Source organism: Pantherophis guttatus, chromosome 14 (genome assembly GCF_059756535.1).
Source record: "Pantherophis guttatus breed Tessera chromosome 14, ASM5975653v1, whole genome shotgun sequence".
NCBI lineage: Eukaryota > Metazoa > Chordata > Lepidosauria > Squamata > Colubridae > Pantherophis > Pantherophis guttatus.
The window spans coordinates 16,527,615-16,550,760 of NC_142076.1; the positions used below are offsets into that span (position 1 = coordinate 16,527,615).

The 23,146-nt window shown below is 45.1% G+C and overlaps 1 protein-coding gene across 1 annotated transcript; it reads left to right on the forward strand.

Moving 5' to 3' along the window:
* The first annotated feature begins 400 nt into the window (after nt 1-400).
* Nucleotides 401-20,495, forward strand: KDELR2 (KDEL endoplasmic reticulum protein retention receptor 2). The gene is made up of 5 exons (XM_060692864.2): nt 401-854; nt 13,029-13,129; nt 14,445-14,603; nt 15,654-15,906; nt 19,207-20,495. Exons 1-5 carry the CDS (start codon nt 764-766, stop codon nt 19,239-19,241), a joined length of 639 nt encoding a protein of 212 aa, XP_060548847.1. The 5' UTR covers nt 401-763; the 3' UTR covers nt 19,242-20,495.
* Nucleotides 20,496-23,146: the final 2,651 nt, after the last annotated feature.

Genomic DNA, 23,146 nt, shown 5'->3' on the forward strand with positions numbered 1-23,146 from the left:
ACAGACAATAGATAGAGATGGATGGATAGATAGATAGATAGGAAGGAGAAAGAAATAGTGATAGATGATAGACAAATAGATACAGACATGGGTGGATGGATGATGGATAGATGGATAGAAAGCTAATAGGTTACATAGGTGATAGAAGATAGGTAAGTAGATGATAGACACAGGTGATAGAGATAGATAGATAGAAGATAGATATAGTTGGATGGATGGATAGAAGAAATGATAGGGAGGGAGGGAGGGTGGGCGCCACGTCTGACTTCAGACAGGCGACGGCGGCGGCAGAGGCGCGTGCGCAGTCGACGGTAGGTATTTTTTTATTAAAAAAAGAAATGGTTGGCTTGAGGCGACCGTCGCCGCGCCTGCGCAGAGCCAGCCTGCCCAAAGCCAAGTCAGACGCATGCGTCTGTTTCCGGGGAGGGGGTGGGAAAAGCAAAGGAGGCAAGAGAAAGCGGTTGGCTGAGGTCAACGGCCGCCGTCGCGGTCTCCGCGCCTGCGCTAAAAGCAGCGGCGGCGGCGGGATAGGCAGGATGGGGAAAGGTGGGCGCGGCCTCCTCCTTTGCCCCGCCCCGGGAGGTGGGGGTGGGTGGGTGGATGGGCGGAGCGCTTTTTTTTTTTTTTTCCCGGCGTGCCCCGCGCTCGCGCTGGCTGTCTCTGGCCACGTCCCCGGGCCACGTCGCTCGGTGCCCGCTGCGCGCTCGCCATCTTCGCCGCCTCGGTCCCCGGTTCCTCTCCCGCCGCCGCCGCCGCCATCGCCATGAACGTCTTCCGCCTCACCGGGGACCTCTCCCACTTGGCGGCCATCATCATCCTGCTGCTGAAGATCTGGAAGACCCGCTCGTGCGCCGGTGCGTGGCGCGGGGGGGCAGGGGGGGAGGGGCGCGCTGTGGCCCCAGGGTCTTCAGTGGGGGGGAGGGGAGGGTCCCTGGGATAGCCTGCTGGGGCTCTCGGGAGGTCGACCCCCGCCCCCTTTTGAGGGGAGGGGTCGCTTAGAGGAGAGGAAGTGGGGGGAAGGGTCCTCCCCGGGTGGGGGGTTGGGAAGGGCTGGGAGGGGGGGTCGTTTAAGAGGGGAGGGAGTGAGGGGGGTTGATCCCCCACTTGGGGCGGGTTGGGAAAAGGTGGGAGAGGGTCGTTTACTTGAGAGGGGAGGGGCTGGGAGGGGAGTCTTTAGAGGGCTGGTAGTGGGGGAGGGTGCTCCCCCACCTGGGGGGGGTCGTTTAGAGGATAAGTGGGCTGAGAGGGGGGCCTTTAGTAGGGGGGGAGGTCTCCTCCACCTGAGGGTGGTCGAGAAAAGATGGGAGGGGGTCCTTTAGAGGAGAAGGGGGCTGGGAGTGGGGGGGGAGTGTTCCCCCACCTGGGAGGTTGGGAAAAGATGGGAGGGGGGCGTTTAGAGGAGAAGGGGCCTGGGAGGGGGGCCTTTAGTAGGGGAGAGTAGGGGGAGCGCTCCTCCACCTGGAGGGGTGGTGGGAAAAAGTGGGAGGGGGTCGTTTAGAGGAGAAGGGGGCTGAGAGGGGGGCCTTTAGTGGAGGGGAGTTCTCCACCTGGGGGTGGTCGAGAAAAGATGGGAGGGGGCCCTTTAGAGGAGAAGGGGGCTGGGAGGGGGCCTTGAGTGGGGGGAGCTCTCCCATACCTGGGGGGGGTCGAGAAAAGATGGGAGGGGGTCGTTTAGAGGAGAAGGGGCCTGGGAGGGGGGCCTAGAGTAGGGGGAGTGGTCCTCCATCTGGAGGGGGGGTGGGAAAAGATGGGAGGGGGCCCTTTAGAGGAGAAGGGGGCTGAGTGGGGGGACTGCTCCCCCACCTGGGAGGTTGGGAAAAGATGGGAGGGGGTCGTTTAGAGGAGAAGGGGCCTGGGAGGGGGAGAGTGGGGTGAGTGTTTTCCCACCTGGGGGGTATGAGAAAAAGTGGGAGAGGATCCTTTAGAGGAGAGGGATGGCTGGGAAGGGCTGGGAGGGAGGCCTTGAGAGGGGTGGTAGTGGGGGGTGCCCCCCCAACTGGGAGGAGTTGGGAAAAGGTGGGAGGGAGTCGTTTAGAGGGGAGGGAGGGGGTAATGCTCTCCCTTTGAGGGGTTTGGGAAGGATTGGGAGGGGGGTCTCCCCCCCCATTCTTGTGTCCGGCTGCAAGTTGAGTTTGTTGGGGATGGGAATGATTTGGGGGGGGTCTCGCTTTAGGGTTAGTTTCCCTCTCAATCTTGGAGGGGGGGCATTATGTTTGGGAAACATTCCCCTGCCATCCCCCACATGTATGTGGGGTTACTCAGAAGGGACCTGGTGCTTGTTTTTGGGGGTGGGGGTCTCTGACACTTCTGGGATCAGATATATTTATATATAGTTATGGGGTTTCCTGCTTAAGCAGGGGGTTGGACTAGAAGGCCTCCAAGCTCCCTTCCAGCTCTATTCTGATTGATTGATCCTTTGCAGGGTTGTGGAGTTTGGGGGGGGGGGCGAGAATCCCCTTGCTTGCATCTTCCATGTGGTGGCCAGACTCTGTTTTCAGCTGGGGAGCTGCTCCCCTCCCTGTAATTGGTTGGAGGGAGAAGAAATTTCAGTGGGGGTTGATTGAGAGCTTTCCATGGACACGTGGAGTGGGGGGGAGGCTCTGCATCTTGAGGGTTGGGTGGGGGGGTCTCCTGAGAGGCATTGTTTATAGATTCCCTTCCCCCCTCCCCCCCAATGCTTGAATAATTCCTCCTGTCCCCAACTGGACTTTGCATTCTGGAAAGGAGCACTTAGGGCAGTGTTTCTCAACCCTGACCGATGGAAGATGGGTGGACTTCCAAGCAGCCAAGGTCGAGAAACCACAACTTAAGGAATGTAGAATTGGGGTGGGGGAGATGCCTCTTAAATCATCCGTGGTGGGTCAGTTGAGTTTGCGTGCGGAGGGTGGGTGAGTTAGGTGAAAGCAGGGCAAATGGTACATTTGCTCCATTTCCTTGTTTGTGAAAATCCAGGGTGGGTGGGCTCCTGCACTCAGTAAAGTCATTACATGGTCTCTGAGATGCATCTTATGTAGCTAATGGGGGGGGGGGGTCTCTTGTGGGTGCAAATGCTGGGGAGTATTGCATTAGATGAGGGAAAAGTTGCAAAGTTACAAAAAAAAAAAGAGAGATTTGGGGGTGCTAAGTGATAGGGCTTATTGAAATGATTTAATGTAGATTAAGAAAAAAGATTCAAGCTCCCACTTAACATTAGGAAGAGAGATTCAAATTCCCAGTATGACTTTTGAATAATCTTAAGACTTTTCTCAGTTTAAGCATCTCTCCCAGAATTCATGTGAGAATCAGTGTGAATTGACAGTTCTAAAGATTAAGATTCAGTGTCTTATAGAAAATGGGATGGGTATCCTAGTCCCTATACAGTATTATCTCTCTCTATTTTGAAGGCCGAAGAGGTGTTCCTTTTAAAACCTACGCTGTATTGGGAATTGGTTGGGATTCTGAACCTAAAAAAACAGGCACAGAAAAAAAATATAGGGCAACCTGGAAATACCTTTAAAGATATTTCTGCAGTTTGTCTATATCACATTTTGAACGGCAGAGAGCTGTCAACTTATTACCGTGTGGAAACTCCACCGAGACCTTTTCCCTTGGGTACGACAAAGGAAAAACCGATGTAGGAAGATCTCGTGGGAATTCACTGGGAAGAGAAATATTACTGCTTTTTTAATTTCTTGCTCTGTGTCGCAAATACAGATACTCTTAATTGAAATTGAAGGTGATTGAATCCAGAGACTCGGAAAGGGGTCAAAAATCTAGGCAGGCTACTAAAAATACCCTAAAAGGTTTACTTGAAAAGCAATTGGAAATAAGGAGGACAGGGAAAATAACCTTTGTAAGATTAAAAGGTTATTTTAATGGGGCAGGGATACTTTCTACCTGAATTGTACTTTTATATTAGCATAGAAAGACGACGTGCCGATGAGTTATATCCTAGTGGTGTTGTTTGTTTGTTTTTACTGTGAAACCAGATAAATAAAATCAATCTTTCAGGGCTAAGTGATACCACGTGCCTTTTATTCCTCATAGAACGAATGTGCCAAAATGCAATGAATGGACTTAGGGAGGGAAAAAAAACCCCAAGCAGAAGTTCGAGAGTTGTGTACGATGTTGGACTCCACCCATTCTCCTTTTAGCAGTCGGACGTTTCTCTTTCCTGCCGACTTTTGTCAGGCCGAAACTCATTCCCGGGTCTCAATTTGCTCCGGAGGAGCTCTTCCGTATAAAAAGGCTTGGCTTCTTTTGTCCATGAAGGGGTTAAGAGTGGTGATCTAGCTCCGCGACGGAGGCTTTTCCATGCCCTGCCAACCAACCGCTGTTGGAGATTGGAAAGCAACCTTAAATCCCAGCTCTGGAAAGAATAGGCTTTCAATTGGAAGGCCTGAGTTAGTCTGACGTGGCAGCTGGGAGAAGGTGTGGTGTACAGAAGGGCCTGGGAAAGGGACCTCCTATACTTTTTAACCTCCTTTCTCCGCAGAAAAGCCAAAATCCGATTGGGGGAAGAGATGGCTGTTTGTGATCCGTTTCCTCAAAAGAAACCGAATGCCACCGTCTCTCTGGTTACCTTATTATTTTGAGAGTAACTTTATTTGCTGATGATCGGAAATAAATAGCCTGCGAATCGGCCTTTTGATCCCATTTTATGCACAAACATTTTAAGCATTTTCACACTTTTGGGTTCTTTTGCAAACCCACCTTGCTAAACCTTTGAAGCGCTGTCGGCTTGTTTGTTTTAACTTGCATCCCTGCCTTGACGCTGAACTGCCTGGGTTTGGTGTCTCCGGGCTACTCCTGTTTGCAAACCGTGCTTTGACCCCTGGCAGGCAAGCTCAGCACTTTTTGAAGAGTGAGATTAAGGAGAATGAAATGCCACGCGGCCGGTGGCTGAAATAAATCAAGCCTGCCTTGGCGTTTTATTGGAAGAGGATTTTTTTTTAAAAGCCGGGACTTGAGTTTTTTGTGGATTAGGTCCTGAAAGAGCCACGTGTGGCCTTATAGGAAAAAGGACTATTCAGAATTAGGACTGAACTATATGCCTTGAACTGTAGTGTTGTTTTTTTTTGCAGGCTGGGAACAGCTGAGATTTAAAGAAAAGCTAGCCTCTCTTTACAAATCACACGCCATTCGATTTTAACAATAGCTGTGTTGTTGCCACATTGCTGTTCACTTTTTTCCCCCCATGTCCTGTTAATCGTGGCTTTTTAGAATAGAATAGAATTCTTTATTGGCCAAGTGGGATTGGACACACAAGGAAGTTGTCTTTGGTGCATATGTACACCAAAGTGTACATAAAAAGACAAGATACATTTGTCAAGAATCATAAGGTACAACACAATCATAGGGTACAAATAAGCAATCGAATCATATTAGGAAACAATATAAATTGTAAGGATACAAGCAACAAAATTACAGCCATGCCATCATAAGTGGGAGGAGATGGGTGGTGGGAACGATGAAAAGATTAATAGTAATAGTAATGCAGACTTAGTGAATAGTTTGACGGTGTTGATTATTTGTTTAGCAGAGTGATGGCATTACGGAAAAAAACTGTCCTTGTGTCTAGTTGCTTTGATGTGCAGTGCTCTATAGTGTCGTTTTGAGGGTAGGAGTTGAAACAATTTAAGGATGCGAGGGGTCTTTTGTGTTTCATCAAATATTAAAATAACGAGAGCAAACGTAATTCGGGTCTTGTCATCCTTGTATCCATGGGGGGGGAAAAGGCACCAGTGCAGAAAATTATTTTTGCAAAAGAAGCTACCACAAGCAACAGTCCAAGGGGGTGGGGGGGGGGAGACTTCAGAGCCCATGATTCTTAGCTAGGATAAACAGGAGTTGCTGCGGTGAATGGGAATTGTGGTTGTTGAATTGGAAGGAGCTGTTTGGAGACAATTCTTGGGCTTTGTTGAATGATTTGCATAGGCTTAAGCCTGTTTCTTTTTAATAAATGATGCAAGTTATCTTTGGAAATCCAATTCGTGGAAGCATTTGGGAAGTAGAAAATTGCCACTATTGTTTTCCCGTTTGTTTGCTCTTCTCAGAATACCTTGAAATGCAACATTAGCACTTGGAGGCATGAGGGTGAAGTGTAAATTAGTTACATTGAAGTTAATTGTATTCCTTTAGCATAGCCATTTATAGTTACCTTAAAGCAAATTGGCAACAGCCGACTACACACAGACCTTCAAGAGTGGCTAATGGGGGGGGGGGGGGACGACAAATTGTATGAAGACTTTTGATCGTATTTATGCAGGCTTTTGAATCTCAAACATTAACTTTCCAAGAAACATAATTAGTGGGATGAGACAAGGTGTTTTAAGAGAAAAAAAAAAGATAATGGACATCAATCATCCCAATGACATATTCTTTAATCTACTGCCTTGTTTTTTTTAAAAAAAATACAAATGTATAATGAGAGACTTCAAGGGAGCACATTTTACAGAAAATCAAAACGATCAAAATTTATATAGATAGATAGATAGATAGATAGATAGATAGATAGATAGATAGATATAGATAGATAGATAGATAGATAGATAGATAGATAGATAGATAGATAGATAGATATAGATATAGATATATAGTCAAAAAAATGAAGTAGAAAACAGGACTGGCGATGAATATTTTCATTTTTCACATCACATTAAACTATACTTTGTTCAGCCATGGTCAAAACCCCCTACTCAAAAAGCAATACTATCGCCATTTAATGTCTATGTGTCCATCACTCTAAGACAGGAGTCAGCAACCTTAAATACTCAAAGAGCCATTTGGACCTCTTTCCCACAGAAAGGAAAACACCGGGAGCCACAAAACCCTTCCTGTGCCTGACGGCCACAAAACTAGCATATGTAGTTGAATTAAAGATTATGTTTTCTTCTGAAACTTTTCTTTTCTTGGATTTATCCATCGTTGGCCTACCGGGGGGGGTTGAAAAGCTCAATAAACCGCGTGCCGGCAGGTGTCGCACATTGGCGGTTGTGACGCATATTTTGAGTGACACGGAGCCGCAGCAGAGGGGGTGAAAGAGCCACATGCAGCTCCAGTGCCGCAGGTTGCTGACCCCGGTCCTACATGTAGGGCAGGGGTCTGCAACCTTAAAACACTCAAAAGAGCCACAAAGGTCTCGACTGGAAGCCCCTGTTCAATTGTGGAGCTGATCAGAAGTCCGGTTCCCCCACCATAGAGTCTCCTCCTACCACGGCATCCTTTTTCCTCTACCTGTCCTAACTGAAAGCCCTATCCAGGGGTAGGTTCTAAATTTTTTTACTACTGGTTCTGTGGGTGTGGCTTATTTTGTGGGTGTGGCTTGGAGGTCATGTGACTAGGTGGGCGTGGCTAGCTGGTCAGAGTCATTTCTGGAAGGTCCTCGCACTTACGACCCAACTCATTTGTTTGCTTTTAACACTGATCAGCTGTAGGGCGGCCCTTTGAAGCCCCCCGGCAAGAGTTTAAACAGGTTTTTTCCCTCTACTCATCAGCTGGGACTCAGGAGGCAGCAATAGATTGGGGGGGGGGACCAAATAAAAGGTAAGAATAACGTGGGGGTGGGTGGGAGGGCGGGAGGGGAGAACCGGTTCGGTGATGTCATATTGTCACCGCTACCGGCTCGGCCGAACCGGGAGGAACCCACCACTGCCCCTATCAATTGTGGAGCCGACCAGCAACAGGGAGCCGCAGCAGAGGGGTGAAAGAGCCACATGCGGCTCCAGAGCCGCAGGTTGCCGACCCCTGCTCTAAGCCAGTGTTTCTCACCCTGGTGTTTTTTAACAACTGGTTCTCTGCCCTAATGACTGGCTGGGGTGGTGGTGGCGATCATGTGACTGGTGGAAGTGAGTGACATCATGTTGGCCACGCCCACCCAGGTTTTGTGGCTCCCGGTGTTTTCTTGCGGGAAACGGGTCCAAATGGCTCTTTGAGTGTTTAAGGTTGCAGACCCCTGGGTTAGGCTCATGTTCAAAGTGGGTTCTGAGCTCATAAACTGGACTTTTCTCAACTCTTAAATCTTTCCCAGCCACAGAGCTGCGTGGTGGGGCTTTCTCCACCGGTTTAATCCAGGCCTCTTGATCTATTGGATTGTGCCGTTCCCAAACTGTCTCTCGGCTTGGCGTTTTACCGACTGCAAACATCACGCAAGCTTTGGTACAGGTAGTCCTCAACTTACGACCACAATTGAGCCCGAAATTTATCGTTGCTAAGCGATAAATTTGCTACGTGAGTTTTTGCCCCATTTTGCCACTTTTCTTGCCGCATTTGTCTAATGAATCACGGCCGCTGTTAAATTAGTAGCCACGGTCGTTAAGTGGATCTGATTCCCCCCATTGACCTTGCTTGTCAGAAGGTCGCCGATAGGGGATCTCGTGACTCGGCAACCGTCATAAATGTAAGTCAAGCATGCGAATGTAAATCACGCGACCACGGGGGTGCCGCAGTGGTCGTAAGTGTGAAAAATGGTCGCAAGTCACTTTTTTCAGTGCCGTTGTAACTTCAAACAGTCACTAAGCGAATTGTTTTTTAAATTTTTTTTTATTATTATTTTAAACAAAACAAAACAACCATCATCCATTACAATTGCAGAAAGTGTGTCGATCGGTTACAAATCTTTTGTGCTTCCTCTCATATAATTTACTAATTACCTGGTTTCTCATATTTATCAATCTAATATATCTCTTTATATTATTATTCTCATTTATCATTTATTTAACAATGGCATTTTCATCCCATAAGGGTCCCTTTCATGTGTTATATTATTATATTTATTTCATATTTCATTTCCATGCTTTATTATCTAGCCATTAATAAAATAAATCCCATATCATAGAATATTGCTTATCTTCCTGTTCTCTGATTTTAAATGTCAATTTACTCATTTCAGCACATTCCATAATTTCCTTAATAACTTCATCTTCCATAGGTATTTCCTCCTTTTTCCAATTTTTGGCAAATATAATTCTAGCCGCTGTTAATACATTCACAATCAAATATCTCAGTTCTCTATTGTATATTTCTGGCAAAATCCCTAATAAGTCACTAAGTGAGTTGTTGTAAATTGAGGATTACCTCTAGCTGTCAGGGCGTATTTACCTTCCTGTTCTCGCCCTACTTTTTTCTTTTATTATCATCCTCTTGTTTTAAGTTGCAAAGCACCTAGAGCAGGGGTCTCCAACCTTGGCAACTTTAAACCTGGCGGACTTCAACTCCCAGAATCCCCCAGCCAGCTGACTTGGAGAGCTTTAGCGAAATGTTAGGGTGAAAATCTGTGACGCATGTAACACACCAATGTGAGCATAAATAAATCACAGGCGTGATCACGCTTAGCTAGGCAGACTGAACCTCAAAAAAGCGAAATAGGGCGGGTCACGGTGAGTATTTGCACTGTTGACATTTCAGGTTGCGGAGCTAAACTTGAGAAGTCAAAAAAGCATCCGGCAAGAAAACAGACGGCAAATAAATATCGTTGCAAGTCACGAACATAAACGGTATCACCAATGTCCCCCATCTAGTTGCTAGGAGCTGAATTTGACCCGAGGGAGTGTTAAATCTTTATTTAGGATTTGTTTTTTTTTAATGTCAGAAAAGCGGATAGACAGCTCAATAGATATAGAGACTATATCTCGTCGTCCTTTCAGAGATATTTTCTCCCCTACACAGAAATACTTCCCCTAAGCAGTGAGAGTAACTTCCGACTTCCCGCTGGCTTCCCCATTGACTTTTCTTGCGGGAATCTGGCAGGGAGCATCGGAAATCTCCCCATCCCATCCGGCAGGTAAGTGGCTGCTGCTGGGTGGGGACGCTGTCACAGAAAGGTAGCCTTCGACCTTCCTTTCATTTAGTGACCATCTAAAGTTACAACGGCATTAAAAAAGCGACTTATGACCATTTTTCACACTTAACGACCGTCGCAGCATCCCCATGGTCACAGCGATTTTACATTTGGATGCCTGACAACTGGTTCGTATTTATGACGGCCGCCGTATCCTGGGAGGGGCCACGTCATCCCCTGTTGCGACCTTCTGACAAGCAAAAGTCAACGGGGAAGCCAGATTCGCTTAACAACCGCATTATTAACAATCGCAGCGATTCACTTAGCAACCGTGGCAAGCCAGGTGGTAAAACGGGGCGAAGCTGATTTAACAACCGTCTCGCTTAGCGAACAGAAGTGGTGGGCTCAATTGTGGTCATACGTCGAGGGCTACCTGTATACAGATAGATCAGTGGTGAAATCTAAAAGTTATTCCTACAGGGTCTGTGGGCGTGGCTTGGTGGGGATCATGTGATGGGGTAGGTGTGGCTATGTAGTCATGTGACTGGAGGGGGGTGTCAAAAGAAACTCACTTTAACAATGTCCAGCCCTGAATTGCTGCGCTCTTTCAAGGCATCCTGTGGAGCTGCGTCTAGTGCCAGGTTTGTGGTCCATCCTTCCTCTCCTTTTTCCCTTCCTCCCTTTCTTTCTTTCTTTCTTTCTTTCTTTCTTTCTTTCTTTCTTTCTTTCTTTCTTTCTCTTTTTCTGTCTCCTTTCTTTCTATCTTTCTCTCTTTCTCTCTCTTTCTTTTTCTGTCTCCTCCCTCCCTCCCTCTTTTTTTTCTTTCTTTCTTTCTTTCTTTCTTTCTTTCTTTCTTTCTTTCTTTCTCTCTTTCTCTCTTTTTCTGTCTCCTTTCTTTCTATCTTTCTCTCTTTCTCTCTCTTTCTTTTTCTGTCTCCTCCCTCCCTCCCTCTTTTCTTTCTTTCTTTCTTTCTTTCTTTCTTTCTTTCTTTCTTTCTTTCTTTCTTTCTTTCTTTCTTTCTTTCTCTTTCTTTTTGTCTCTCCTCCCTCCCTCCCGCCCTTTCTCTTCTTTCTTTCTTTCTTTCTTTCTTTCTTTCTTTCTTTCTTTCTTTCTTTCTTTCTTTCTTTCTTTCTTTCTTTTTTCTTTCTTTCTCTTTTTCTGTCTCCTTTCTTTCTATCTTTCTTTCTCTCTTTCTTTTTCTGTCTCCTCCCTCCCTCTTTCTTTCTTTCTTTCTTTCTTTCTTTCTTTCTTTCTTTCTTTCTTTCTTTCTCGCTCTTTCTTTTTCTGTCTCTCCTCCCCTCCCTCCCTCCCTCCCTCCCTCTCTTTCTTTTCTTTCTTTCTTCTTTCTTTCCACTCCCCCACCCCCCGTTTTTGGCCTAGCAGGCCTCAGGGAAGCTGCCTGAGAGCAAAAACGGACCCCCAATAGATAGTTAAAAAATGCTTTAAAAAGTTAAAAAAAAAAAAAAGCTCCGAGGATCCTGCAGCACAACTGATTGTCACAGCTGATTGTTGGAACCTTTTTTTTAACTTTTATTTTAGCATTTTTTTTACTACCTATTACCCAAACGGGGAGTAAAAAAAAATGCTTTAAAACTGCTAAAAAAAAGTTCTGAGGATCAGCTGTGCCAAGCAATCATCAGAACTATTTTTTTTTTTTACTTTTTAAAGCATTTTTTTTTACTACCGGTTTGGGAGAACCGGTAGCATTTCACCCCTGAGATAGATGTAGAATCAAGGCCTTATCTTCTCCAGCACATAAAAAAAAAAAAAAAAAAGGAGGATTTGCTGAAATAACGCAGCATTTATGGTTTTGGAAGTTGCGTTGACAGGAAGGCTGTACGCACGGCAGCCCTGATCAATGGAGCATGTGAGCCCACATTATGTTCAGTAAATGGGGCATGTATTGCAGTCAACACCTGCTTTCCTGGCAGGGAAGTGTTGCCTTTGCAGAATGGTGACCCTCGAATGCCCATGCGGTGAGAAAAAAAAGCTGTGTGTTTGTGTGTCTGTTTAAACCTCTCGCTTATCAGGTTGGAGCCGCGAAGCCATCCGGGTTCAAGGCGATTTAGAGCACTGGTGTGTGAATGTGCACAGCACACAGCTGGCAACACCTCCTTAAAAATCCCCCCCCCCCGGTGTGCCTCGCTCTTCCACAGGGCCACGAACTGCTTCTTCGAGAAACCGCCAACAGATGCAACACAAAAGCACGAAGATCTATGGCCGTGATGGCAAACCTGTGGCATTTGTAGCCATATTGGTGGGCACGCGAGCTCAGCTACGGCCAGCTGATTTTCGGGCCTTCTGGGCCCACTGGGAGTAGGGAAACAAGCTGTTTCCTGCCCCCGGAGGCCCTCCGGGGGGTGGGAGGCCGTTTTCGCCCTCGCCAAGCTCCTAGAAAAGCTCTGGAGCCTGGGGAGAGAAAAATGGGCCTACCTGGCCCACTGCGCCATCGCGTGCCGGGAGCGGGGGTGAGGGGGGTCGCATTGTGACACATACAGAGTTCCCACCTTGAGGCTTTTAAAGATATGGATGGATACGCTCTTTCGATAAACTTTGGTTGGGGGCATAAAATGCCCTTGCCTAATTCAAGTCTTTAGGACAAAGATCATCTTCTTTTAACGACCCCATAATCCCTTGCGGGGTGGAGTCTGGGCAACTGAATGGAGCTGAGTGTTTACTGGCCGGATGCCCTCCCTGTTGCCAGTGCGGAGTTTTGTTCAGCAGATAATATGCTCATTGTGCCCAGAGCAGGGTGGATAAAAATTAATGATTTTTTTTAAAAAAATCAAAAAAATCAGATTTTTTTTTATTTAAATCGGATTTTTTTTTATTTTTATCAAATTTATTTTAATAAAAAACTTTTGAGGTAAAAATCTATCGTAAGATAGTTTTCTATTTAAGATACATAAATCATTTAGTTTATTCAGCATGAAATGGAGCTGAGTTATGTAGCATGAGGCTGTATATTCTGCAACACTGGGACTATCGGTGAGTCAACAGTGGGTCAAAGGAGTAGCAGGGATGACAGTTGCTCTTTAAAAATTATGATTTAAATCGAGTTGATTTAAATCAAGCCTTTTTACTAGTGATTTAAACCATGATTTAAATTGTGATTTAAATCAACTCGATTTAAATCAAATCCACCCTGGCCCAGAGAGAGAAATATCTGCCTCTACCTGGGATCGAACTCACAAGTCTTTAGGGCAAAGATACATAGCACAGTTTTAAAGATTACTTTCCTCTTTTTCTTTTTCTTTTAATTTGCTCTAGGTATATCTGGGAAAAGTCAGCTTCTGTTTGCACTGGTCTTCACTACTCGATACCTGGACCTCTTCACTTCGTTCATTTCACTTTATAACACTTCTATGAAGGTACAGTATACCGAATAAGTAAGCGGCCCACAAGCCATTACAGGTAGTTCTCGACTTACAGCAGTTCGTTTAGTGACCGTTCCAAACTGAAGAAGCTTCTTGGATGAGAAGCGAAACATTTTCAAGGGGAAAAAAAAAAACCCTAAGAAAGTCCAGTTGCCTTTTAGAAAAGATATACAAAAATACCCCTTCCCCTTCACGGATTTCTTCGTCAAGCTGTGAGCAGAAAGGGGGGTTTCGTGAGTCAGCCTTGACATGCCAACCCTCCAGGAGAAAGATAAGCCTAGGGGGAAAAAGAAAAGAGCCTTGCTAGTACAGTGGTTTAATGCACCCTGTTATTAACACAGCTGCCTGCAATTTCTGCAGGTTCGAATCTCGCCAAGGCTCAAGGTTGACTCAGCCTTCCATCCTTTCTAAGGTAGGTTAAATGAGGACCCAGTTTGTGGGGTCAATAAGCTGACTTTGTATAAATATACAAAAGGATGAAGGCTATTGCTTAACGCATTGTAAGCCGCCCTGAGTCTCCGGAGAAGGGCGGCATATAAATCGAATTAAAAAAAACAAAAAAAAACCATACACAAATTTACATCAACATTACATAGAAGCCCCTAACCTCCTGTTCTATTTGGGTTGGATACCTAGCATGGAACTTACAAAGAAGTCTAGAGGCCCTGACATATTTTGTCCCCTAGCAGAGGCAGGATGGGAAGCGACAAAAATCCTGGACTCAAGAAGGCACAAGGGGAAACTACCGTATTTGGTGCTGTGGAAAGATACAAACAGCAAAGTTATAGTCATAAGTAGAGAAGGAGATAGGTACTAGGAAGGATGAGAAGAAGACTAGTAATAAAGTCCTAGTAAATAGTTTGACAGTGTTGTGGGAATGTGAACGTTGGGCCCGAATAGTATTGGACCACTGGTCAAAAGTGCTTTGAAAGAACCTGTTCAGGGAATGATATGAGAGTGCGTAAGGTAGCAGAGAGGCTGTGATGAAACAGGTAGAGAACTCACCTGTCCTCTGGTCATAAGACGCCAGGAATCCTGGATCAAACCGACAACATTTGACTGTGGAAATGGGTGCTTATCTCTAATTGTTGATTCGTTTATCTCACAAGAGTTTGAGCTCCCTGTCTAGTTGGGGAACTCACGGTCAGAGTTCAGAGGCAATTAAAAACTGTTGTCTGTCGCTGAGCAAACGAAGGGAAGGCACCTCACTCCAAACAATCCGCAAAAGTTCCTTTCCCCACACACAAAATGTTTGTCCTTCCTCCCGGTGATCAACCTGGGTAACCCCCTCTGGATCTCTTCCTTCCAGCTGATCTACGTTGCTTGCGCATACGCTACTGTCTACCTGATCTACATGAAATTCAAGGCCACCTACGACGGGAATCACGATACCTTCAGAGTCGAGTTTCTTGTGGTCCCCGTCGGCGGGCTGTCTTTCCTGGTCAATCATGATTTCTCTTCTCTGGAGGTAAGTTCAGAACGCGGCAGCGTCTGCGTTGATCACCAATGCAAGAATACAATACACCGGTTAATCTTTAAATACACCCACACACCAGGGAAGGGAGACTTTTGCTGGCTTTTCTCTCCGAATTCAGCTGAGCTTCAGTTGGAGTGGTACAGTTCCTCATTTGAACCCTATAGTTTAACTGAATTCAAGAGAACTTCCTCCCAATCTTCATGCAGGGATTGCCACTTTAGTCACTCAGATGCTCATTTCCTTAAACAAATATTGGGAAAGTGAGTTTGTTTTCCTCCCCTTCTTTCTCTCCCTCTGCCTCCCTCTCTCTCTCTCTGTGTCTCTCTCTCTCCATCTCCTCTCTCTCCCTCTCCTCTTCCCTTCTCTCTCTTCCTCCTCTCTCTCCCTCTCCCCCCTCTCCTCTCTCCCTCTTCTCTCTCTCTTCCTCCTCTCTCCCCCTTTTCTCTCCCTCTCCTCTCTCCCCCTTCTCTCTTTCTCCCCCTTCTCTCTCTCCTCTCTCCCCCCTTTTCTCCCTCCCCCTCTTCTCTCTCCCTCTCTCTCTCTCCGCCCTTCTCTCTCTCTCTCTCTTCTCTCTCCCTCTCCTCTCCCCCCCCTTCTCCCTCTCCCTCTCTCTCTCTTTCTCTCTCTGGTATTTGAGAAGCATTTGGTGCCATCTGGAGGACTCAACAAGATCTACAATTTAAACACTATAAAAAGATACCATGATGTAGATGCATGTTGTATTCTAACTCAGGAGTCTCCAAGCTTGGCAACTTTAATTTTAATTTTTCCTGTTCCACTGATTAATTATTCTAACTGTCAGGAAGTTTCTCCTCAATTCCAGATCCAGGTGGGATCAGTTTCCACCTGTTGCTTCTTGTCCTGCCTTCAGGTGCTTTAGAGAATAGGTTGACCCCCTCTTCTTTGTGGCAACCCCTGAAATATTGGAAGACGGCTGTCATGTCACCCCTAGTCCTTCTTTTCATCAAACTAGACATACCCAGTTCCAGCAAGGGATCTGGAGGAGCGTATAATTTTAACGTCTGTGTTTTATGGTTTCAGATCTTGTGGACTTTCTCCATCTACTTGGAGTCCGTGGCGATTCTTCCCCAGCTTTTTATGATCAGTAAAACCGGAGAAGCGGAGACCATCACTACTCACTATCTCTTCTTCCTGGGCCTCTACCGTGCCTTGTACCTGATCAACTGGATTTGGCGTTACTATTTTGAGGGGTTCTTTGACCTCATAGCCGTGGTGGCTGGAGTGGTCCAGACCATTCTGTACTGCGACTTCTTCTATTTGTATGTTACAAAAGGTAAGAGACACACGGTAACACATAATTGTGATGGTGTTTCTTAGCAACTTTAAGATGAGTGAACTTCAACTCCCAGAATTCCCCATGCTCAACTCTGGGAGTTGACGTCCACTCACCTTAAAGTGGCTAAGGTTCAGAAACACTGCATTATGACGTATAATGTAGCATCTTTCCTCAATTTGATAGCTTGGGGTTGTGTTGGACTCCAGCTTCCATCATTCCCCGTGGCTGCAGATGCTGGGAATTATAGTCCTGCTCACCTACAGGGCACCATGATGGAAAAGGGAAATCTAGGTCCCTCCAGTATGTTTCCATGATACCTTATATGGCTCACACTAAAACTTCATCAAAACAAGAATGGGCTTAGACCAGTATTTCTCAACTTCGGCAATTTTTAAGATGGGTGGACTTCAACTCCCAGAATTCAGCTGGCTGGAGGATTCTGGGACCACCCATCGTAAAGTTGGCAAACACCGGTCTAGACTTTTCTAGATCTCATTTTCAAATGCTATAAACTGTAGGATTCCACCCCCCACCCATGTCTCCTGTATCTCTCTATAACTTTATAGAACACAATCCTTCTATGACAAAACACTGTTTTTGACGACTGCAATTTAAAACTAAACCCACATTAACCACAAATCAATAAATCCGGGCCATGAAATATCTGGGAGAAATGTTGGAAGATAGTTTGAATTTTTTTCCTTTCTTGTTTGGGTTCTTGTGTGCATGCAAACACACTATCTACAAACAAGTCTAGATTTTTAATGTGGTACATTTTTTATGCATGGTAGGTTTACATTAAAGTAGCTTGGAAACGGGTGGACTTTTGCTGACTTGTCCTTTGCTGCCTCTGGGCTGGTCGCTCTCCTTCCATTTTGTCACCCTACAGGTTTGGGAGGATCTAGGATTAGACTGGGAGATACATCTCCATAAGTTAAGCATCCTAGGGACCGTATTTTTTGGAGTATAAGACACACCTAAATTTAGAAGAGGAAATCAACAACAAAAAAAAGTTTTTGGCCTTCGCGTGCCACATTTTCAGGCCTTTTCCAGCCTTTTCCCAGTCTGTTTTCGCGGCTTTTTTTGCCCCATTTTTGCGGCTTTTTTCAGGCTGTTTTTCCGGGAAAAATTGGCCTCGAAAAAGGGATGAAAAAAGCCTCGAAAACAGGATGAAAAAAGTCTCAAAAATGGGACAAAAATGGGGCATGCAGAGGCAAAAAAATGGTTGGCGGGTGAGCGGGGCTTTGGCAATATTCAGTCTATAAGATGCACAGACATTCTCACCCCCTTTTGGGAGACAAAAAGTGCGTCTTACAGTCCAAAAAATAGGCTAATTCCTGTTTCCCTCCATGTCCCAAAGGTGCTCTTTTCAGGAGGCAACTGGACTTTCTGGGTTTTTTTTGAAGATGTTTCACTTCTCATCCAAGAAGCTTCTTCAGCTCTGAGAAGCGAAATGTCTTCAAAGAAAAGCAAGAAAGTCCAGTTGCCTCTTGAAAAAAGCACTTTTGGGACAACCATGACCTGGAAGGCTGAGAATCTCCATAGAAGGTTTCCCTCAATGCCTTTTTTTAAATAAATTGCAGCCGCAGAATGACCTGACTTCTTATCTCGGGTACCCGTATATTTCCTCTAGAAAGGGATGGAGTGGGTACCATCATTTTTCAGAAGGACCTAAGCCTAAAATTACTCCCTTTGCAAATGTTGAGGGTGCAGTGAATGCTTTTCCTGTATACAAAATGTGATAATAGGACCGGTTCTCCCAGTTGGATGGCTTCGGTTGCCATTCCCGTACATATTTAATTCCGCCAAATATACCATTAATCCACAGGTACGGGCGTATTTAAAAAGGGAAGGAAATTCAACACCTTAAGGCTGGCTCGCTTGACGAAATATAGCTTCAGCCTCAAATTGGGATTGAGAGCCTGATACACCCAAGATTGCCCAGTTTTAGAGAGCTGAAGAAATTCAGACAAAGTAGATTTGATTTTTGGTGGGCGTCTCTTCCATCCTGCAAGCCAGAATACAGGTGCTCAACCTCTCAAATCAGCATAATTCTCCCAGTTCATAAGCAAGGCTCCGAGAAATTGGCTGGTTCAAGATTTACTCATGGAATTCAGTTTGTGGTTGATAAGCAAGGGTGACCAATAATTTTCATTCAATTATCCGCTACATATACTTTCTATTTCCTTCTGGCTCCTCTCTATGTCTGACAGTGAAGGCTTTTGTTTGCAATGAAAATACAGGTAGTCCTCGCTTAACAAGCGGTAGTGGGCTCGCGTAAGGATTGCATTTGCATTTGCTTAATAACTAGTTGTAAAATTTGGTCAGTCGTGCTAGTTGACTGGCATGGCTTATGCCTGTAATTCCAAGCATAATTACGGCACAACTTGACGACTACCTGTAGAACAGAATTCCGCTGTCATAAGTCAAGGACTACTTCTACAAGAGAATGTCCCTGTCGTAAGTTGAGGACTACCTATAGAAGAGAATTCCTCTGTCGTAAGTCGGGGACCAACTGCATGAGAGAATTCCCCTGTTGTAAATTGAGTACCTACAGAAAATAATTCCCCCATTATAAGTCAAGGATTATCAGTAGAAGAGAATGTCTCTGTTGTAACTCAAGGACTATAAGAGAATTCCCATCATAAGTCAAGGATTTTCTGTAGAAGAGAATTCCCCTGTCGTAAGTCGAGGACTACTTAAAGAAGAGAATTCTGTTTGTAAATTGAGGACTAACTGCATGAGAAGAATTCCCTTGTCATAAGTCAAGGACTATAAAACAATTCCCATAAGTCAAGGACTACCTGTAGAAGAGAATTTCTCCTGGGTGCCAAGGCTCCAACGAATGCCCTAATTAACTCATGAGTCTCTAGCCAAGTTTCTAAAGAAATCCAGTTATTTATTAGGAGCAACATGTCGGCAGCTTCCCAAGTGTAGTCAACTCTGCCGCAGGGCTCAACTATGACCCTGTTTCCCCCACCTCCTCTCAGGCTGTGTCATAAATCACATTCTCCAACGAGGCACTTTCACGGGCTGTAGAAATCACTTCTCACAAACTGGCTCTGGTAATCTGAGATCCAACCTTGGAGGAAGGTATGCATGGAATCTGCTTGTGAACATGGCTGCTGAACAGATGCTCCGACAGATCTCCCCCCCCTTTTTTTTTTCCCATGACAACTCGAGAGCAGACCAGAAATGCTTTGCGAGTTGACACTGCCGTTGTGCTACGCAATCTGCAACCGTGCTTTGGATATCTGTGTTGAACTGATCTTGTTTTCCCCCTTTTTTGCTTTCCAGTGCTCAAAGGGAAGAAGCTGAGTTTGCCAGCCTAAAGTGCCAAGGGTGAGTCCATCCTGGATGCATAGAGAGAACAATCCCGACCATCAAGAGGCTGAAGATGCTTGAACAGATGGCCTCCCGCCCTCTTTTTGCAGAGAGACCCCTCCCGCGGGGGCGGGGGGGGGCCTCTGTAGGTCCAGAGAACCAAATGACTTCTGTTGGATGCATCTTGCCTTTTTTTCTCCCCCCCTCTCTTTTTTTATTACTATGTATAAAGATTTTTTACACGAGAGAAACTTAATACCGTGTGGATTTAATTCAGCGTGTAGTTTCAAAGTGGAGTAGTTCCAAAAAACAAACAAAACCACAGTGATATTTTTTTTTTGTTTTTTTTGTTTGGGTGGGTGGGTTTGTGGGATCCTTGGGAATCAGGAATCGGCGCAAAACACTTCTTCCCCCCCCCCCCAAAAAGATTTCCTGTCAATGGCCGAATGATTTTTTGGGCGCGCACAGGCCTGGGCTGATTGACGGATGGTAACTCCCTCCCTCTTTCCTTGTTCGACTTCAAATTGGATCCCGCTGTATTTATTTTCCTTTTGGTTCCTCAACCCTCCAAACCCGGAGTGTTTTGTGTGGGCTGAAATCCAAACAGCCTTGTCGGAAAAACACTCGCCGGAAAGGGTGTCACGGTTTTTCAGCAATACCTTCAGCGACTCGTTTTACTTTTTTCCTTTCCATAAAAAAGATGCTTCCGTCGGTAGCGTCTGTTCATAAATACTCCCCCTCTACTACTTCTCTTCACCTCCCCGAAGACCCTGAATTAAGACTATTGGGTGCCAATGCACCTGGTTTGGGGGGGTCGTCCCCCCCCAATGTAACGGTTTTGCAGCAGCCATTCCTGTTTGCATGTGCCCCCGTCAGACTAAAATTATTCTGCAATTTTTTGAAGGGCGTGTGTGTGTGTATTTCTAAACCATTTTCTATCGACAGCAGCAGCGTGCACACCACCCCTGCAATCATCGTCTGGGTTGAAATCATCCATAGGTGGCAAATTTTTAACGGTGTCTCCATCTTTTTTAATACAGAATCCTTTTACAAGTAAAAACGTCTTGGTTTAAGCTTTTCCACCAATTTTAGAATGTGCCAGTTTTGGGACGATCAGTTGTTCCTTTTATAGACTCGTTTCCTTGAATCGGCAGCACCAAATCCTGTTCTCTAGCTTTCCTTCTTTTTTTTTTTTTTTTACTAAATTCTGTTGCATGATTTATCCTGTGTTACCATCCTCAATAAACATTTTATGAAGTGGTTCTCCATTGTGGTGGTCTCAAACGATGCTCCCCCCACCCCACCGGGGTGCAGTTGCTCTCCATGTCACTTGCAAGGGTTCAAATCCGGGCTCGGTTACCTCTTCGTTGTACGATTAAAGGCAGCTTCCTTCTTTTATCTGCAGAATAGACGTAGCTTTGAAATTGTAAAAAACGTGGGCAGTATTTTTATTTTTAAATGACAAGAGCTGCAAAAAAAATGTTTAGAATGTACCGAAGCGATTTTTAAAAGATAACTCTGTCATAAAATGGCCGGAGCAGAAAGTTTTTATGAAATGTAGAAGTCTTACATATTTTATGTGATCGTCTCTCTCACCAGTAGGGAAAGAAAAGCCCGAATAATTATTTCTCGGCCAGTTAATTGAAGCCTTCAGATCATTTGCATAATGGGTTTCTAATGAAGGTGATGGCAGCATCTTCTCCCATCACCCAATCCTTTCATAAACTGAAGGAAGCCATGATGATGTGGGCGAAGAGATAAAAGAACTGTACAAATAAAGTAGGAAAAATAAGAAAAAATATTTGAATAGTCGACATTGCAAAAGGGTCACTCATCCCCAAGAAGTCCTTGATTTACAACCATTCGTTTAGTAACCGCGGTTGCGACGGCACTAAAGAAAGTGACATTCGATTGGTTCTTGCCGTTGAAACCGTTGCTGCATCTTTGTGTCACGTGATCAAAATTTGAGCGCTTGGCAACCGGCATTTACGATGGCTGCAACGTCCCAAGGTCACATGATCAACATTCATGACCTCCCCAAACTGGTTTCCAACAAGCAAAGTCAATGGAGGAAGCTGGATTTGCTCAACTCTGGCAAAAAGGCCGTAAAACCTGATCCAACTCACATAACCGCCTTGCTCAGCAACAGGAATTCTGGTCCCAACTCTGGTTGCAAGTCAAGGACTACCTGGAGAAAGGCAGCCCCTCAGCTCAAGCCTCACTTTTTTATTTTGTGCATGTATAATTTTCTGTTCCAAATATATATATATATTTTCCTCACTCTTATATCGCCTTGTCTTATTCAGGAAATGCATGGTTTGGGCCTGGGAGAAGTTCCTAGGATGGACTGCACCTCGTTTGGAAAGGTGTAATTAGCTGAAGGAAAAGAGGCAATTCGTTGAAAAGCAGACCTTTTTCAAATCCTTGTGGCATTTAATTCTGCCTCAATCTTAATTAATGATAGTATCCCAATATCATGGGACGCGGTGGCTCAGTGGCTAAGACGCTGAGCTTGTCGATCGAAAGGTCGGCAGTTTGGCGGTTCGAATCCCTAGCGCTGCGTAACGGGGTGAGCTCCCGTGACTTGTCCCAGCTTCTGCCAACCTAGCAGTTCGAAAGCACGTAAAAAAATGCAAGTAGAAAAATAGGGACCACCTTTGGTGGGAAGGTAACAGCGTTCCGCGCGCCTTTGGCGTTGAGTCATGCTAGCCACATGACCACGGAGACATCTTCGGACAGCGCTGGCTCTTCGGCTTAGAAACGGAGATGAGCACCGCCCCCTAGAGTCGGGAACGACTAGCACATATGTGCGAGGGGAACCTTTACCTTTCTCCCAATATCGCTGTAGCTTTTCAGAAACTTCTGCCTTTATGAATCAAACAAAATATTTCCATAAACTCTGCTAAGCCCAGATAGAGATGATTAGGTGCGGTGTCTGTAAAAACCCAAAGCTATTTTAAGAATTGAAGGCCCTTTGTATGTTACAGACACACAACTGGTCCATCAGCTCCACTAATGCAAAGCATAACTTGATTTGCAACCCCGCCCAGGCATAAAATGGGCAGCCATAATAATAAAAATGCATGAATCGGGGATGCTTTGATCCAGATTAAAACTTGGTTTTGTGGTTGTGCTGTAGTCAGTTCTTAGAAGTAGGACATTGTGAAGCCACCTTGATGGAAGATAGGACACAACTTCAAAGGCTTCCAAAGTATGAGAGATGCTTACTCTCATCCCTAATTTTCCCCCCACTCAAGCTTCCCTTCTGAAGAGCTATATTCAAGCCACATTTTTTCCCTAGAACTAAGAAAAAACTTGAGTTCCTCCTTCCCTTGGATAAACTACACAAATGAACATATTTATTTGGCCAAATCACAGGAAAACTGCCCTCAATGGGGAATTTGCCCAGGAAATCCTTATGCCTTAAAATTCCCCCCCCTCCTCTAAAACTTTGCAAAGTTAAGTGTAGAACTTTAAAACTCTTGAACTCTTCTTTGGTTGGGGATTCTGGGAGTAGAAATCCACACCCCTTAAAATCCCCCAAGCTTGCAAAACGCCGCCCTAATTTCAATTCACAATGCCTTACTCTTCTCTACCATTGGGGACGAGCTGTTGAAACTCGGATCGGAGGGAAGATAGAAAAAAATCATGCCCAATATTGGAAAGAAAAACAAATACCACCTCAAGAACATGTTATTGGAAAAATATTGGAGTGCGCCGAAATGAACAAATTGACTTCAGAAATTAATGACAGAGAAGATTCAGAATTTTATAGCGTGTGGGACATGTGGTACGAATGGATGGGGGAAAGAAATAAAGAAGGTAATAGAGATTAAATATTAACTAATTAACAAAATCTATATGAATAGTATTATATTTAGTCTTAGAGAGTTGAGCACTATTATCTTTAAGT

Coding starts and splice junctions, on each gene's coding strand:
- KDELR2 (XM_060692864.2), top strand. CDS start 764: ATGAACGTCTTCCGCCTCACCGGGGACCTCTCCCACTTGGCGGCCATC. Junction 855..13,028: donor GAAGACCCGCTCGTGCGCCG/GTGCGTGGCGCG, acceptor AATTTGCTCTAG/GTATATCTGGGAAAAGTCAG. Junction 14,604..15,653: donor ATGATTTCTCTTCTCTGGAG/GTAAGTTCAGAA, acceptor TTATGGTTTCAG/ATCTTGTGGACTTTCTCCAT.